The sequence below is a fragment of the Brienomyrus brachyistius genome, chromosome 11 (genome assembly GCF_023856365.1).
Source record: "Brienomyrus brachyistius isolate T26 chromosome 11, BBRACH_0.4, whole genome shotgun sequence".
In the NCBI taxonomy this organism is placed as follows: Eukaryota; Metazoa; Chordata; class Actinopteri; order Osteoglossiformes; family Mormyridae; genus Brienomyrus; species Brienomyrus brachyistius.
This window is the reverse complement of record NC_064543.1, coordinates 6,371,707-6,390,986: the sequence shown is the minus strand read 5'-3', so window position 1 is coordinate 6,390,986 and position 19,280 is coordinate 6,371,707. Positions and strand designations below refer to the sequence as shown.

At 44.5% G+C, this 19,280-nt stretch overlaps 1 protein-coding gene across 1 annotated transcript; it reads left to right on the top strand.

Moving 5' to 3' along the window:
* The first annotated feature begins 27 nt into the window (after positions 1 to 27).
* asb7 (ankyrin repeat and SOCS box containing 7) lies at positions 28 to 7,061 on the top strand. Its single transcript, XM_049030592.1, has 4 exons — positions 28 to 167; positions 1,179 to 1,442; positions 3,008 to 3,613; positions 4,853 to 7,061. Exons 2-4 carry the CDS (start codon positions 1,232 to 1,234, stop codon positions 4,990 to 4,992), a joined length of 957 nt encoding a protein of 318 aa, XP_048886549.1. The 5' UTR covers positions 28 to 167; positions 1,179 to 1,231; the 3' UTR covers positions 4,993 to 7,061.
* The last annotated feature ends 12,219 nt before the right edge of the window (positions 7,062 to 19,280 follow it).

Here is a 19,280-nt window from a genome sequence, read left to right as displayed (position 1 = left end):
CGTTCCTCCGGCTCGTGCGCGCGTCCGCTTCCTCCAGTCCCGCGGGGAGCGCGAGGGGACGAGCCGAGAGATGCGACGCGCCGGAGGGGAGGCGTGAACGGCGGCGGCGGCGGGGGGGAACCCGGAGAGGGGATCCCGGAGCGGGGAGCGGCCGCTTTACGTCTAAGGTAAGCAGCCCATTGTTCCTGTGCCGGGCCGCGGACGTCCCCGCTCTCCCGGGCCGGCTGGCCCTAACCCCCCCAGTACGCCCCCCCCCACACACACACACACCAGCAGCGCGATGCCCGACTTCTTTTCTACACTTCACCCACCCGCAGTGCATAAGGCGGTTATCTACTTTGCGGGTATGAAGGCGAACAGTTCGCCGGCCCCCAGACTACCCTCTGAATAAGGAACTGAGCACAATGGTTGGACACGGGGCGTCGGTGCCCCCTCCCCAGTGCCTGGGGAATACCGGTACTGGTTTCGCCATAAACGGGAGCAGGATCTGTCATGTTAAATACCAGGAAAGATAACTGGGTTATAATGAAAAACCCATACCTGCCATTTGTCACGGCTAGTAAGACGGTGATGGTGATGCTTACTAGCGGTCTCATAGACCTATTGTGCTTAAATACGGACTCGCCGGTATATCTTTCGGTCATGTAGTTATTAATAAACGCATTATACGTTCATAGTAGTTGTACTAGATTGCAAATAATGGTAAATTGCTTCTATCTTGTCAAGTGTAATCAACTCGCCGTGCAGCGAAACTTTTAGGAAACATCATGTCAGTAACTTTTGTGATCACTGTAAATGTGAATTTGACACTTTACCAATCAGCAGTGTTTCATCAGATTACTTCTTCTTGGCCTGTCATTTGTTTTTTGTATTTGACAAATTCCATCAGTTGAATTTTCCTTGGTATGGTTAGGCCAAAGTGAAATAGTCTGTGTTCATCTGCTATATTGACTGTTTTTGGTTATTTATTAAACTTTGAACATGTACTGACTCTGCTGACCTTTGACCTTTTGACACGAACCCTTCTGCCCAGCAGAGAGACGTGAAATCTGCCCAGGCTGCTGCGTAGCCTTTCGTGGCGTAGATCTTAGGTATTCTCTCAGGATGCTTCCTCGCCACCGGGACACTGTTGCCGCTGGCGACTCAGCCGAAGCGCATGTCCCTCTTCTGCCTTCCAGGCAGCGGGCTGGTCTGGATTCGCGTGCCGCAACCTCTGACGAGATGTGACAGGATGCTGCACCATCACTGCAGAAGGAACCCTGAGCTGCAGGAGGAGCTGCAGATTCAGGCCGCGGTTGCCGCCGGCGATGTCCACATCGTGCGCAAGATGCTGGAGCAGGGCTACTCCCCCAACATCCGGGACGCCAACGGCTGGACGTTACTCCACTTCTCGGCCGCCAGGGGCAAGGAGCGATGTGTCCGCGTCTTTCTGGAGCACGGAGGTTGGCGGCCTCGCTTGCACGTCAGAGACAGACATACGTTTATGCTCATTCGTTTGGCAGCAGATTTTGTCCAGAGGGATGTACGAGTGAGGCAGGTAATGCATCACAAGCACACGGCTGTCAAGGAGGCAGCTCTGGTGCCGCACGTCCGAGGCTGAGCTTCTGATGAAGGAGAAATCTGAGTCGTTCTGGGCAGGAGGTGCCAACAAACCACACAGGCTGTTTAGGCCAGTATCTGGTCAGATATCTGCACAGCATGTTAAATTGAGGGAGGGGGTTTATTAGCAGTAACAGAATCGCCTTGTTTTACATAACGTTATTCGAACTAGTTCAGGTTTTTGACAGTTGGCTTGCTTTGTGTCGCAAAAGAATCTCGTCTAAAGACTGAGCAGTACAGAAATTGACTCATGGTGTTAGCAGCACGGTTTGTAAAACTGCCTGGGGAAGACAAATTAAAGCAATGCTGTAATTAGTACTTGATAAAATCCCGTATTGTGTTAAATGAGCCATTGTTCGCTTCCAGGATTTGTTTTGTTTGGCGTTCTGGTGCAGTACCTAATTTTTAATGGCAGAGGGCGCTGTTTGCATAGGTTTACAGCACGTGGGATAGACGTGCGGAGAGTCACGCGTGGAGGACGAGAAATGTAAATAATCTTGTTCATTTATTTAGCACATTTACTTATTGTTTAAGTAATTACAACTTTTATTGGGTATTTCCGTTGTGCTTATATAAACCTCTTGACTGACTTAAATATACTCATTCATAGACTATATACTGTATCTTGTCATAGACTGTATCCTATCAAGTTCTGTTCGAACCATGTCTGCATCCAATGTCCGGTAAGACCTTTACGAAAGTTTATGTCCGAAACAGACATAGTGGACATATTTTACCACATGTGCAACATGCGGCAAGCACCAAAACACACCTGAGTGCGCTGACGTTAGAGATTTAGTTAAATATGTGTGATCTTGTATATTACGTTATACAGTACATTTGGCCTGTCCCCTATAATGGTCGAGATCTGTCCAGATTGATTTACGTACTGAATTCCAGAATGTATCCTGGACGTAAGTTGACGGACTCCTGTATTTGTTTTTACTAGATGAGTTTGGTTTGGGATAATTCACGTCTGAATTATGTAGGTATGTTTACCGTTTGTTATGAAAACTCGGTCGCTTGAGGGAATGGTGCGAGTTTCAGTGGAAGTCCAAGGGTCCTGTCTGTCCCTGTAATGGAGAGTCCATGCCAAGGTGTTTGCGGGACGCGAAATCCCATAAATGAAAAGACACGCATACGCTCTCCATTAATTACAGGACCCTGGAGCTCCCGCCGTGGCATTAGACCAACTTCCAGTCCGGCGTCTCCTGGGCTGCCCCTGTGTTGTTTCTGACGAGATTAATGATTAATTGTGCGTGAAATCCTTCCCTGCTAATTAAGGAGGCGGGATTGACCTCCTGACCCCAGTCACACACTGATGCCTGACTGACATTAATAATAATTAATTCTGACCCGGATCCTCGCTAATGGACCCCCTTATCCCCACCCCGTCTCCTCCATGTAGCCGACCCCACGGTGAAGGACCTGATCGGCGGCTTCACCGCGCTGCACTACGCCGCCATGCACGGGCGCGCGCGCATCGCCCGCCTCATGCTAGAATCGGAGCATCGCAGCGACATCATCAACGCCAAGAGCAACGACGGCTGGACTCCGCTGCACGTTGCGGCGCATTACGGCCGCGACTCGTTCGTCCGGCTGCTGCTGGAGTTCAAAGCGGCCGTGGACCCCCTGAGTGACAAGGGCACCACGCCGTTGCAGCTGGCCATCATCCGCGAGCGCTCCAGCTGCGTGCGCATTCTGTTGGACCACAACGCCAACATCGACATCCAGAACGGCTTCCTGCTGCGCTACGCCGTCATCAAGGGCAACCACTCGTACTGCCGCATGTTCCTGCAGCGCGGCGCGGACACCAACCTGGGCCGGTTGGAGGACGGCCAGACTCCGCTGCACCTCTCGGCGCTCCGCGACGACGTGCTGTGTGCACAGATGCTCTACGCCTACGGTGCTGACACCAACACCCGCAACTACGAGGGCCAGACCCCCGTCGCCGTGTCCGTCAGCATGTCCGGCGCCTCTCGGCCCTGCCTCGACTTTCTACAGGAAGTCACCCGTAGGTTCCCCGCCCCCGTCCGTTGCTCGATATTCGCGTTGAATGGCGTACCACGCGAAAAATCGCCCCTTTATTTATCGTTGCCTCCGAACTCCACGTTTAAAGATTCGGTCTGTAGGATCGTCTTTGGGGAGTCTCACTCTTTGTTGAGGCAGATAAGATATTTATCACTCCCCAGTCCTACAAAACGCAGTGTGTACAGAGTGGGAAATGCTGTTCCCTCAAACAGAAGAGATAAACAGAGGTCAAGTTACTCTTAAAGGCTAGCAGTGTGCAAAGGTAAGCTGAGGCTGACCAGCGGGGGTGTGGGGGCACACGGTGGGGGAAAAGGGCTGATGATTTGGCGGGTGCAGTCGGACTCTCCCTCCCCTCACTGCACTTTGATATGGAGCTATCAAAGGGACGGTTCTCAGAGCCGTGAGCTCAGGTTCCGCCCGGTCCTCCGTTCACACGGCACCTGCTTATGCAGGGAGAGGGCAGCTCCTGTTATTGCCAGTTTGTCTTAAACCCGGACCAGTCCACCTGCCCCTGACAGCGGGGGAGGCAGCCAGCGTGAATGGCGTGTTTGCTTGGACTTCTATAAAGACCGGGAATAAATGGAGTAGTTACAGTGACACAATGCAGAGGCTCGCATAGGGCAGCAGCTGTACCTTTGTTGTGGTTTTCCCAGCTGGGCTGGTTCATGAGCGCATCCCGTAAGGCAGAGAGCAGAAGACGGCCTTGCCTCTCCGCGTATATAAACCGTGAGCCCACAGATGCCGGGAGAAGATGGGTTTGTGTACTTCGATGACTCAGTTTTCCAAATTAAGGGCTTAAAACCACTGATAAATTGTAATTGCCGACCTTGATGTTTAGAGGTCGGCCCCAGACTTGCGGCAGCCTTAACTTTGCTTAATGTGATTTATTATTAATATTTTTGGTATTGCGATATTGAAAGTGTTCTGAGGATAAGGACCCCAATCACATATTTCATGTTATCTATCTTGATGAGAGAAGTTTTATGTGATTTTCCTTCTCGTTTTGTTTTCCCAGCGATGTGTCCTGACTTAGCCATGTTTACGTCGGCAGGTTACCTCACGTTGATAGAACAGCTGGCTGTAATCTACCACAAAACTTATTAAAAAAAAAAAAAAAGCTTCCTAAATACATGGTGAAATACTTGGTTTTGTGGCGCTTCCGTTTGCTCTTGATTCGTTTTGTGATGCCTGGCGTTAAGCGTGTCGCTGTTTGCGTTCGCAGGACAGCCCCGCTGCCTGCAGGACTTGTGCAGGATAAAGATCCGCCACTGCATAGGCCTTCAGAACCTGAGGCTCCTGGAGGACCTGCCCATCGCCAAGGTGATGAAAGACTATCTCAAGCACAAGCTGGACGGCCTCTAATCGTAGCGCACGCACCGACGCCACTGCCCCGCTTCTCCGGCTGCAGACTATGCAAAAGCTTTCTCCTTTGTGTGTTTTTTTAACGCGAGAGCTCAAAGCACAGGTACAATGTTTTTATATAACCTCATGTCTTAGCTTTTACATCCATAATTACTGGAGGATTACCTGTGTTAGGTGTCACATCGAGGCCTGCCTTTCCCTCGGTCTGTCGGGGCGCAATCATTTAGACAGAGTGGAAGTTCGGTGATTGTGAAGGCAGGTAATGTAACTGGTGATAGTTTATTTAAAAAAGCAGGAAATTTAACCAGTTGGCAGAGTTGTTGCTGAGAAAATCCAGTACACGACGTTTGTGTTTAACAACTTCTTTGGTTATTTTTGTTAGTTTTTTTAAACTTCATCTGCTTGGAATGGTGAGATGACTGGACCCTGATCGCCAGCAGTGATGCTTTCTAGAATATTTTTCACGCAACAATTTGAAGGACTCCCATCTGCCTACGATACACACAGACAGGCCCAGGTGTCGCTCAGAACTCTCACTGAGGAGCTCGGTCCTTATTAAAACATGTCCTTATTAAAACAAGACGTTTCAGATCTCGGCTAACTTTAATAGATTTCCCTTTAGTATATGTATGAAGTTAGTTAAATTAAAATAGTATTTTATGAACGTGTTGTCCCATGTGGAGGCCCATATGAAGTGTGTTTGTGCCCTCCCCCCCCCCCCCCCCCAACATCAATCATGCCAGTCATCCCCAGCGGTTCTCATCCTCTCTGGGTAGCAGAACTGGTGGTAGGTCACAGACGGCAGGGTCAATCCAGAGGAAGTGGGAGTGGGTCTGCTTCTGTTTACCACGTGGGGTGAGGGGCTGCTGGGCTGCCATGTTCAGCGGGGCGCGCTCGTCCTTGTCAGGGTCAGAGGAGGACTAGTGAGGCATCGTGGTCTGGGGGCCCGGTTAAATGGGTCTCCGCCTCTCGGTCATGAAGCCCTTTTGGCCCAAAACATCAAAGCGGCCAGTGGAAATTTAAAGTAAAATCAGACTGAGAGACTAGCGCAAGCAAGAGGTCGGGTCGTCTTAATTAGGTAGAAAATTTACTTTGATCTTAACACACTACCAGTTACACCTTTTGTGCATATTGCCCTTGGATTAAGTTAGGGTAGGTAACAAAGCTTTCGAATTATTACAGAACTCACCGTGAAACTTGCCGAAAGCGTTCATGGGCTGGAGAAGAAAAGGTCTTTGTGTACACATTTCAGAGTTTAGTTCCGATGTACAGATAACAGTCGTACTCAGATTAAATGTAAATATGTACAGCAGATATTTTTTTTACGGTAATTTAAAGGGTATGATATAAAATTGTATGGAAATCTGTCTCGTGCTTCGTTTCTCGTGCTTCTTGTAGCGTCCACCTGGGTCTGAGGTCTGTTAAGGTGATACCTGTTATTTCCCAAACCGAGTGGAGTGCTTTGGTTTCTGACGTAGCCCCGATAAAGATGCCGATGTGAGGTGTAATCCCTGGGTGATTTCTCCCAATCAATTAAACGTTTCCGTATTCCAAACAGACATATTAGTGATTTGATACATGATCCGAATTGATTATTATATCATGATTATTATTGGTGGTATTATTATTTTTCTTACCTAAGATGTTTTGCAGCAATCTGGGAAGGTAAACATTTTAGATAGCCTTGGGTTTTCTGAAGGGTCCGTGTTGCGAAGTGTATGTACAGGGAAGCCATTTTGTGTTTTGCCCCACTAGCGTAAATAGTTTAGCATCTGCTAAACATGATGCCTAAGTTGCTTTGTTCTTACAAATTACTGTTTGGGGTCAGGAAGTATCCAAAAATCAGTTTAAATATAACGTTGAAATTATTAATGTGACTGGGCAGCATCGTTTAAGCCAACATAGCTGGTTTCTACGTAGATCTTGTATTATCGAGACCCATAGTTAAAATATCCTGAAGATCTTGTAATGTTGATATAGACTTGTTTTCCTATCAATAATGTTAATATAAACGAATCGCTTAAAAATCTTGTATTTTTAAGGTATTAATAAAATGTAATTGAACATGACTAAGTTTGGCCTTTACTAGTGAGCATCCAGGAGAACCATTTCTGACCTTTACTGAAGTACTTTCTGCCTCTAATCAAATACGGTCAGTTCTTTAAAAAAAACATTATTTCTCTATAAACTCAAAACATTAAGGACGTAAGTCATGTCATGATTTTTATGAAAATCATTGTTATCAAAATCATATAAATATATATTATTATTAATTTAATAAACCCTGAGCTGGTAGTCTGGAATCCCTGCAGTTTATAATGGCGTAGTTCTGTGTCTGCCTGTTTAATTTATATCTTAATAATAAAGACGTGAAATTCACTGTCCAAATGTGGCAGACGTTCTTCAGCTGACGAAATATGAATTGGTGGCTTTTTGTTTTTAAATTTTTTTTTTTTTTAAAGGTTATCGGTGCCGCTGTCTGCCAACACAGATTTGCCTCTTGTATTTCCAAAGTCTTCCAAACTTGTTTTTCGAAAAGGTGTTTGAAAACATTGTTTGTTGTTTGCAGATTTGTAAAGATGTGTGAATAAAAACTAAATGTACAAAGCTTGCAGTATTTTGCCTTTTTCCTACAGCAAAGGTAAGCATTATAATATCTTATATATATATATATCCATACACACACACAATTAAACAAATATATATAGTGGTATATATGTACCACTATCACGCATCTGCAAGTGTTTTTTTCCATCATCAAAAATACTGGGAATTGTGTTTTTTGGGGTCTTTGCAGACATTTTACATTATGCAGAAGGGTATTGCAGTATTTAATTTATGTACAATATCTGATAATTGACATAGGTGTACAATCCAGCTACAAACTGGTTCACCACGGTAAATTGTCCTCCCCATGGTTCTAAGTCAGCTTCCTTGAGTGTGTTTATCCTGTTACTGCCGGCTTCGCCCCTCTCCATCCACCCCCGGCACGGCCAGCTCTCCCGCAGCCAGTGCTCGCCCTGTTACTTTCCGTTTGTGGCTTCCAGAAATCTGCTCATATTTACCGCACTGCCATCCTTACAGCCGCATAGAAATTTCAATGGAGGGACCCTGGTGAGTAGCTGATTTTGGGGGTTTCTCTGTGTTTCGTGTGACCTGTATCGTTTACTCTAGATTGACGTCCGTTTCCCTCCCCTCTGCCTGGTTCTCAGGAATGCCATCCCAAATCCGGGGGGTGGGGGACGTACCCAAAGATGGTCAGGCTCCAGCTGCAGTGTCTCCTTGGCATCAAAGATGGATTTGTGGATTACTTTACAAAGCACTAGGTGCTTCCATTGAGTGACCCACAGGTAACATAAGCCCATAAAACAAATGCTGTTTTCTCTGCAGTCCTATGGCCTGGCCAGATGGACGGAACAATGTCACTATTGTGGTTGGGTCTGTTTGGCTGTAGAGTTCTCTGCGCTTCTGAAAGTACTGCTCATGTCAGGCACTCGGTGAAGCTCAGCTGATCCCAACGCATTTCACCACGGAGACCAGAGGAGATTCCGGGGACGTGTGTGTTTAGATGCTGCAGTAGAACGTACCTTTTTAAACCGTTGAGTAAGATAATTATCTGTGCATTTTGAGGTACAAAAGCTCCTGAATCCACCGTTCAACTATTTTAACTAACATCTATGCCAAGTGTCCTCAAACGTTTTGACCAAAGGACTGCATCAGATTTTTGTTCAAAGTCTGAGGTCTGAAACAATTTTCAAAAAACAAAACAGCATCTCGTGAACAATAATGAATTAACAATAACCTTTGATATAGACATCGATATATAACATAAATGGGAACACTTTAACGTTCACTGATCGTATTGACTGTCATTGATTGGGGGATTGTGATGAGTTATGTGCGTGTGAAGTTTGGTGGTTCTACTTTGTATTTTGTACTTCAAACCACATCAACCCTTTATTACATTAACCATATTGATTCATAAGGTGCTTTATTGGATGAGTTCGGGTTAACTTGCGGTTCGGTCTGCATTCAGGCGGTGGGTGTGACTGTGACAGCTCCTGATCTATGATATTAGTTAGCGTGAGTTAATTGTTTTCATGTTGTCCAATGGTAAAGTGATATCGTGATTTTTTTTTTCACACACAAATCCCAGGGGAGATAAAATATTATTTTCCATCCATCCAACTTCAGGCTAAAAGCTGAGACACAGCCTGGATAGGATGCCAGCCCAGCACAGGGCACACAGTCACACACAGCAGAGAGACATCACTTAGCCTAATAGTATGAACTGCAGCTGTAACCCAAAGTAGCCCAAGGAAGCACGGAAGAACGTGCAAATTCCAAAGCTGCGGATTTCACCCCCTGAACTGCTGTGGCACCATGCTGCCCAAATCCGCTTTTGATTTTCCGTTTATATATTTTTCCCAGAAGTCATGAAATTGTACTCCAAAATAATTAATTTGACACCAAGAAGCGGCCTTACGTCCAGAACCAAGTCTCCAACTGGATTTTTTTCTCCTTACGTTTAAACCAAAACTCTGCTTCTCTGTTCACTAAGGATGCTTAAGTATAAGATCATATCAAAACTTTCCAAGGGTGGTTTTGACACACCGTTCAGCCTGCCTTTTTGAGAGGGCCAAATTTTGTAGAAAAGGCAGTTTATCAAATAATGTTTAATTCCCAGGCCAAAGCACCTTGTTCCACTGCCAGATGTGCGGGCGCTGGAAGGTGGCTGCCTCACGCTGCCCGGACTGCATGCGGCTCCGCGGCCGCACCGGCGTAACAGACGGACATCCCGGGGGAAAAGCAGCAGCGACATTATTTAACAGATAATTCGTTAACTACTAGGTAAACTAAAAGAGAATCCAGAGCGACGCGCAGCTGCAGGACGTAAACAGGTTAAATCAATTAACAAAATACCAGAGTTATTTCAGACGGTATGCCGGAAGACTGTATGCTTAGCGATGCGACTGCCTAACTTATTAGCATTTTTACCATTTTAATTTATTGTAACACAACTTTTAACATAAATGTCTATTGAAGCCAATTATTTCTAATAATATTTTTTTGACTGCAACTGTTTGTAAAACGCCATTATAAGCGTGTTCCCGTGTGCCGGCAGCCCGGACTCCCCCGACACCGGATTCACGGTGAGCGTTTACTTTCCCGTCGCAGACACCCTCCCTGCGGCATCGCAGCAATAACGGGGGACACAAAGGCTTCGTGCTAGATGGCAGCGGCTCGGAGGCTCTCAGTGCGCCGCAGACATCAAACGCAAGCCGGCTTTACGTCCGCCGCCAGTCCTCCATTGCCGCCCCCAAGATAAAACTGCTCCTCTGTGATTTCTGATCTGCCTCCCGGAGCACCATTCCAGGAACTGGCTCGTCATCTTTCGGCTGCTGAGCACAGATCTTTATATTCTTATATATAATCGATAAGACTTGCCTTATAAAACTGGCACATAACTTGAGTTTTTGGGACTTTTTTTTTGCCATCCGCGCTTGAAATATCAGCCAAGATTAGACACAGTAGCGGTGTAATACACATTTCTGGACTTTGTAAGGTACAGAAATGGACTCTGAGGAACATCCCAAAGGTGCAAACAGCATTAAAATAGCTTCAATGACACAGAAATGTTCCTCAAAGTCCATTTCTGTACCTTAAAATGTACATTTACCTACAGCTATATGGTACATTTTGCAGACTCTTGAGGGTACAAGCCTTTAATTTGACCCTTTTTTCTGAGAGTGTATATATTTTGTACACTGAAGTGTATGTGGGCAACAAGCTCTTAAAATGTATACTTATTGTAGATTTAAAAATCCCAAAAGTTTAGAAACTCTGAATGGAACGAACGGTGAACTGGGGCCTGTAATGATAAGAGGGCTGTCAAAAGCAGCAGAGCAGGTATATCCGCTTGCATCGCTAACCTTTACGTTTTATATTTTGCTGCCATTGTGCCAGATCTGTAATTTACCGCCTGGTTTTAAGCGTTCACAGCACGTCGTTTTAAATGACAGGTAATATCGTTGTTTTATAGAAAGACAGAAGTCTTAATGAAAAGCAGCCATTTTTTTTTTAAACACGGCCATTGGGCGAAAATAAGCATCTAAGGGGAGAGCAGAGAGTGCGCTGGGCACAGTGCCACAGTGCCACCTGCGATAAATGAAAACCTTCAGGGCGGGACTGTTTGAACAGCGAGGTACGGGACCGGGTGGGAGCCGGCACCAGACAAAGGTTCTGGTCATCATAGAGAAGGTGGTGAATCCAATTAGACAGACGCTTTGTTTTAGTGAACAAAAGACGGCCATCGGTAGGAGATGCAGACACACGCGGCACAAATGGGAAGGAAAACAGATGTCAAGCAACCCGGAACGGGGATGGGTTTGGGCTGTCCGACACGCTCCTACCGTCAAGTGAATCATCTGCTCAGACTTGCAAATATTTGGTAGACAGAAGCCTCTTTGTGATCTTTTGTTGACGGCTGACTTTCTTATTATCCTTGAAAGTTCCGGAAGGGATCAAAGAATTTAATATCCAATGGATGGCTGAGCATAGATGGCTGAGAGAGTAAACAAACAAATTTGGAGGAAAGGTGGAGCGAGAGACGGAACGGAGGGCCTGGAGAAGCCTGGTGACTTGGGATAACTATCTGAAGAGGTGGTCAACGGCAAGTGAAAAACATGAAAGTGGACAGATGATTCGCTAAGACCGAAAAGCGCACCTTTCACCTGATGGTGAGTTGTGACGCCCTTATGCTCTGCCCCCCCCAACACACAACTCACGGTGCTGCTGCGTTTCCATATGTTGGTATTAAAAATATCTTGGTCCTGAATGAATACAAAATAGGACCTTGAGTAAGTCACGTGTTCTGGCATGACAGCTGTCCTCCAGTGACCTTATGTGACCCACACAGTCAGGCTTTTAAAATGAATCACTGCTTCTCTTTGGAAGGTTACATTGTCACATATGCAGAATTACACTGCGGAGCATCTTTCATCATTCGAAAAGTTATTTAACCAGTAAAAAAAAAAAAAATACACTTTTATTTATTTTTCTCCATCTAGCTTGAATTTTTTATTTTTTTTAAGTTTTTATTTTATTGAACAGTGTATTTTGTTTTAGTCATTTTGCCAAACCGCATGTTTTTGGACTGCAGGAGGAAACTGGAGAAGCCAGAGGAAATGCATGCCGACACAGGCAAACAGGCAAACTCCCCACACACACTGTGGGGGGATCAAACCCACAGTCCTGGAGGTGTATGTCACAGGCGCGAGCCACTCTGTCACTCAGATAATAATAATAAATAAATCATACATTTCCTGAATATAATCAGCAGATTCACCCTATCAGCCACATGCCATCTTTTATATGATCCACTAAAACATGCTGTTTATTTATGTATTTGTTGCTATGTTACAAATGCCAAAGGAACACAAACGGATCTCATTTTCAGGCCGGGAATTAGCAAACTTAGCGGCATAAACGTAATGATATAACCATATTTACAAAAAAAAAAATCATACTCGTCTGCCATAACATTGCATTTCATGGCACCGATTCACTGGGACAAAGGAGGCTCCTGTCCTCAACTCATTACACAACCTAGGGTGTATTATTAATCTGACAGCTACCTTATCTATCTGCCAATGAAAGGGGATTTAAATTGCTGCCTCGATTTATTTGAGAGTGAAAATTAACCCTTTGTTATAATTTCCGTTAGACCCTTGTTGAGGCCTTGCCTGTTCTCCTGTATTCCTAAGACAGTACTCCTTCGCATCACGTACAACAAACGTACTTCATTAGACACCGTTTTCAGCTTGTGGACACAGTGGACCGGACCTTGAACAGGGCGTAGTGTCTTGCTGGACTCCACGCGTCCGTATGAAAATTTGAGCTACCAAATCCGTGTTCCCTCAGTGTGTCTGGTTCCAAGGTTGCTCAGCCAACATCCATGGGTGTGTTTCCCAAAAGCGTTGTCGCTACCTATATTAGTAACTTACATAGTTGTAAACATGCGACTGAATGGGTCCAACTTTATTAGCTGCCAGTGGGGGTTTTTGGGAAATGCATCCCAGAGCTGCTTCGACACATACAGCGTCCGCTGACACCAAAACACACGGGTGTGTCGGCAAAAGGCTAAGCGTGAGTAAAAGCCAGCCAGTTTCATTAAACCAACTTCACCCACTTACTCACAATGTTAAACTTCACTGAAGGTGGATCCTTGGCAGCAGTCTGGGCAGGATGCGGTTATGAAATTCACCGTCCGATTGGCCAGCTCCGCGGCATCCACAGAGAAGCCCCCTTTGCTGACCGCCGACTGGCCAGAGTCCCAAACCGTTCACTCGTGTGCTGCTGGGGAGGGCAGCCGACAGCTGGTCTGTATTCTGTGCTAATTATGCCTTTATTATAAGCACCTGTTATTGAACCTCACTGGGGTTTATGCCTCATTGGCCTTCCTAGTTAATGCACTCTGCAGGTCCCTAAGCCCTCGATGAATCAAACTTTGTATCTGTAATTATGTGTTCTTACTTATATTATATTGACAGGTTTTGTAATTTCATTATTATTATAGAAATTCAATAAAAAAAAATCAACCCTTAAACCTAATACAGCTTAATTTTCTGTTCCCTCTGAGCTCCTAATTAATTTGCCACAATGGTGCAAATAGCTGCCTTTCTATTCGAGTTTTGTGCAAATTATACGTCGTCAAACAAAAATGAATAATACTTGGCATTTATCATCCCGTGAGTCTGAGATCTGTGTCTTGCAGCCTAATCCAACAGGGACTGGGTTTATGTTACAAAAACATTGCTTAATGTGTCCAGTTCGTGTCCGTGCTCGTATTGAACATGGTGAATAGGAAAGTTACAGGATGTGAAATGATTTCATCAGTTTGTGTTGCTGATTAAAAAAAAGATGGACCCCTTGCGATGAATTACCTTAATATACATCATCCTAAAACAGTGTTTATTCAGAAGGCATTTGCTATGAATTTTGAAAGCACAATTTTTGTATACCAGTAAATTATATCTTATAAATCGCAAATTCTATTTCCACTGCAATTTTGTGAATTAGGGCCTATTTCCTTTTCGACTCAAGCAGACATATCAGCATGTCAAGCGGACATAAAAACGTAAAAGGTTTGAGGGGTTTTTAACAGAAATTTACAGTTTAAAAATGGCTCTTAAAAATGCACAGAATCGAGGTCACAATATGTAAATAAAGATTTAAAGAGCTAAATTAGAGGAAGGAATGTATGTAAAGATAGAAGGACTAGTGAAATTTCTTAAAAATTTATGCGAACATGCCCTCGTTAGCTACTTGACATGGTACACTTAGCACTGGGTGGGACCCCCCCCCCAGCTCATACAGGGTGGGACTCCATCTTTAGTATCTATATACCAACTATTGTAATGGTCTGTATAAACATTAAGGATGCTTTGTACTGCATTATGAAGGTATCTTTAGAGCGTTATAACTGAGAGCTTCATAAGGCAGTCATAATGAATGCATAATGCATACACATGGCTATATTGTGCTTTGCCTTTTATAAATATTTATAGCCGTGTTAATAGCAACGTGGTGTATGAAAGTGTATGAAGTGGGCAGCTGTTTCTGAGATGACAGCACCGCCAGTAACAGCACGTTCAGAATCGCGTACATCGGTACAGATAAAGAATTCAGGAATGTCTTCAATTAATATGTTAAAAATGAGCAAATTCGTCCAACCAGCAGCAAAAGCTGGCCACTTAAAATCTCGGCAGTAGCCTGCAATTGTAGACCCTCCCCTAAATTAGAAAAAAAGAGAGATTTTCAATTATAACTCTGCATGTTCCATATTTCAAATGTTATATTTGGGGGATATAATACACAGATTGAATCGCTGACGGAATAAATTATGCCTGGGGAACAGGCTAACGTGAACAGTCACGGGGGATGTGAGTTTAGCGCAGGTGATGTTTGCCATTCTCGGCCTTGCTGTCACCGCTAACCTGCCAGGGAACAAGGTGTCCTCCAGTGACGGCTGGCCTACAGCGTGATTATCACAAGGTTATTCATCAAGTGCGAAGGAAATCAAAGGATTCAGCCAGGAAGGGCCAATTACAAAACCACTAGGTCTCCGGTGCATCGTTTTACACGCCGAGCTGCTGAAGCGGGACGAAGAAAGAAAACCTTGTTGGTTCTGGTTGGCAATGGAAATGCTCTCTTCACAGGAAGTAAATATCAGTTTTTGGCCACGACGCATGAATTATTACTACTATTATCATTCTGACACGTGTACTTCAGTTTATCTCCATTCCCAGTTGTTTTTTCGTTTTAGACAAAACACCATTGTACCTGCCGCCTGTTTCATGCCGCCCGTCTTCATACCACGTGCCCATGAATACCTTTTGTTGTCTGTGGCATGAAAGGTGACGTGCACACGCCGGTGATGTTCCAAGAGATGTGGCACCGTCTTGTCAGACATGTCCGATGCTTCTTTATTTCCCAGCTCTGGTGACGGAGCTCAACATGCTCCACAGGAAGGTGTTTCTGAGGATAACTTGCATCTCTGTGGTCACGCTGATGTCCTGAAGGACACCTCTCTTTCTGGAGACACTAAAGGTTTCACAACTTCTTCCTTGTTGCGTTTAATTCTAAGGTGCTTTCTTGAAGACACCATTTAATAAAAACGGTGAAGGAGGCAGCAGATGATCTTGCAAAGGCTCACAATCAATGCCTCTAAATAGCAACGGGTCATTCTGAGATTCTGGACCTGTGGTGAGTGGGACTCATCAGCTGCTAACTCCACAGTAGCTGGTTACGTCACCGAGCCTTGGGTTTGAACCCTTGCCTTCTCCCAGGACTCCCCTTTGCCATGGTACTTAACCTAAACTGCTTCGGTAAAATGCTTGCGTGTAAGTGGAGAAGATGGCGGAAAGCCACTGGCTACATGGAGCCCAGAAGCCTTGGATGATATTTTTCCATGATGCTCCTGGATGCTTCTTCTGCTGGGATGATCCTCCACACCACAAGTGCTTTCTATACATCTCTACCCAGAAGCATCTGCTTTTTAATTTAACCCCGGTTCTGCATTCAGTTGCTGTGGGCAGGGGGTGTGGCTAGAGGTTTTGGGCCCCATGATAGCATATTTTATTGGGCCCCCAACCACGATTATTCCAATAAAGTTACAACATCTTCAGGGCTCCTGTCATTCAGGGGCCCATGGAATCATCCTAACTACCCCCCCCCCTTATAGCTCCCCTGGCTGTGTATCAAGGATGTCAGGTGGTATAATTCTAGATCTCTTGCAGAAACACTAGATTTTATTCCTGGAAAACTGGGGACCACTGTCTGCATGACACCACCTGCAATGTTCCGTTTTTTAATTTGCCTTGCTGTGATGTTGGCTGCCGGAGGATCATTCGATACGGAACCTCCCCAACGTCTGAATCGCGGGCCGCTGTGAGAAAGTCCACATTCTTCACAGTAAAAAGATCCATTCCTACCCCAGACCAAGTCGACCAAGGCCAAAGCAGGATGAGGTTTCAGCCTTCTCTTTGTCTGGTGGGCACCACAGGTGCTGCACTTTCAGACAAAGTTCCTAAATGTCGCTCGCTCAGAACTCAGCCTTCCTCAGTTTTCTCCAGCTACACCTGCTCTGCCCCGTGTGCATGCGAGAAATGACATTCATAGTGTTTTTGACTCATTTCCATGGTAACGATGGTTCATAGTGTTTTTGATCAGTTTCCATGGTAACGACCATTCATGGGGCTGTGAGTCGTTTCCTTGGTAATGACTGTTTCATCTCTGTAGACCGATGGGCCATTAAATCTCAGTGGGCGTAAGGTTCAGCAGGTTAGGGCCTTGTGCTTGTCAGCAAGAAGGTCGATGGTTCAAATGCCATCCTCGGTAGAATAGTTACATGCCTGTTGGACCCTCGTGTAAGGCTCCTAACCCCCTGCAGGGCCCCAGCGGTACTGCAGAAACAGCTGATCCAGCTCTCAGGGCCTGAGCTTCACATTCACGTGTGTTTATGCATAGTGCTCACAGAAAGTCTCGAGACACTTGCTTAATTCCTTAAACATGTTGCAAATTTATCACCTTTATAACAAAAATACTTCATTCATTTGTTTACAAAAATATGTAGAATCAACCAGTAGTTTTATGTAAAACATTAATTTCAAGTAGCAATACACTGAAACTCAAATTATAATTCTAAATGCTCTTTTCTGAGTAAAAAGGTAAATTGACAAGCGGTCTTATTGGGTGCTTCTAATTAGTGACACCTTTGCAATAACATAAAACGCCGAACATTTGTGTTTAGTATCCCTATGGGAGCCAATGACTGCAACTAAAATTATTAGCAAAATGCAAGAAGAGAATTGAATGACTCAGTCAAAAATATTATCATACTTAATAAAGAGAAAATGCCTGTATGGGAGATATGTGCTTGTCAATGGACTTTTGTTATGAAACCATTAAATTTGCAACATTTTCACTAAATCAAACATTGTCCATTGCTGCACCTACAGTCTCTTTGTTGTATTTTGTACTGTCCATATTATATTGTATTGTGTATTGTATTGTTTTTGCACATATGTGTAGCACTGCGCTGCAAATGGGGAACTGTAGACCCAAGACTTTCACCAACTAATTCACTCATTTAAGTGATGTGACAACAAAAGTGATCTGAGTTTGATTTTTTGATCTGAACGTCCCTCGACTTGCCGTGAGCACAGTATGTGTGCATGTGCCTCAATGGGGAGAAAGACAGGATACATGAAAAGAAGTATTACAAGCAGATGTACTATAAACAGCCAATAAAGCATCGTTCCATTTTGTTTCATTTTATCTGTGGTAATCTCTCGTTTCTCTTCCAGGCCCGTGCTTGGGAACAAGAAGACTGGAGCAATTTCTGCCCACTAAACACGTCTCTTTCCTGGGTGCTGCATGTTTGACCATGATGTCCCGCCATCTCATCAGTTGTTTCTCTTCTTGCGCTTGACATCCCAGTGGAGGACTGTTGAACCGAAAGTATAAATTTGATCCATTGTTGTTGATAGACTCTACTGACTATTCGTCATTTTAAAGTGCATGTCACAAACTTTTTATGACAGCCATGTTGACGACCGTGGCAGTGACCTGTTATTGCCATAGCAACCCACATCACATCACATCGGCGGCTATAGCCAACCAATAAAACAACACATATTTTTACATTTGTTCTTGATGACATCACAGCTGTAAATGCTCCAGCCATTAGTGGCATTTCAGCAGATCTCGGAATAACGTGTCTGTTTATACAAGCCCATCTGCGGCTGAAAGTAATGACTCTACGCATGTGAAAATACTGACATCACTTCATATCCCTGAAGCCTCTACAATGTATATAAACACAGTTTATGCACCACTTGAAATATATACAGTAAGATCATTCTCGGTTTTGCACACTGGTGCCAAATGTTTTTGGGCATCCCTTATCCTGGCAAATTAACTTACATTTTGCTTTTGTTGACAAACTTTTAATATCTAGCTTCGTCTCCCAGCTGTTTGTTTAACCCCCTAGTGGCTAAAACACTGCACAAAAACATCCAGTTAGCTGCAGTTCTTAGCAACTTTTGAAAAAAAAACTGCAGTGTCATAGTTTGCAAGAGGGTTATTGCAGAACATATTATTTAAATCATCCGTTGTCTACATCATTATGAGAATTTGCACTAGAGGATTGTTGGATTCCGGTGTTATTGTTATTATTGTCTTCAACTAATGAGATGCATCAGCAGTGCTCTTGACTAATCCAGTGCATTACGAGTGTTTTGTCTCAGTGATACGTTTCAGTAAACCTTAGATCCTAGGTATAGAATATAGAGATTTTATAGAAAAGTCAGTTTTTGAAAAATAAGTTATGGTGAGTGTGATTTCTGTGCGATCCCCCTAGTAATCATTTACTGGAAAAGGTTGGAATGTTCTAGAGCCCTTATGTTTTTTCTGGTTTGTTCCATGATTAACTGCTAAATAGTCCGCTAATTATTATGAATACAAAAAAAAAATAGCCAGGTCACTCCCATGGCCTTTTTGACGGAATGCCTAATTGTGGATGATTTTCAAGTAATATTTCATTAGTTATAAATTGCATATCTCAAAGTCATGACCCGCAGGGTCCAGATTAAAGAGGGCAGTGTCTTTAGACCAAGGGCAGTTTATGTCCTTTTGGCGTTCTGTTGATTTTGCCGTTGGCTGCACCATCAGGGCCATGTCCTGTTTTGCGGGACAGAAGGTGGCATTTGCCCTGCAGATATCAA

Bases quoted from the DNA above. Each gene is read 5' to 3' on its own strand.
- asb7 (XM_049030592.1), top strand. From the start codon at position 1,232: ATGCTGCACCATCACTGCAGAAGGAACCCTGAGCTGCAGGAGGAGCTG. The intron at 1,443-3,007 runs GTTGGCGGCCTC...TCCTCCATGTAG, and splicing joins CGTCTTTCTGGAGCACGGAG to CCGACCCCACGGTGAAGGAC. The intron at 3,614-4,852 runs GTAGGTTCCCCG...TTGCGTTCGCAG, and splicing joins CTTTCTACAGGAAGTCACCC to GACAGCCCCGCTGCCTGCAG.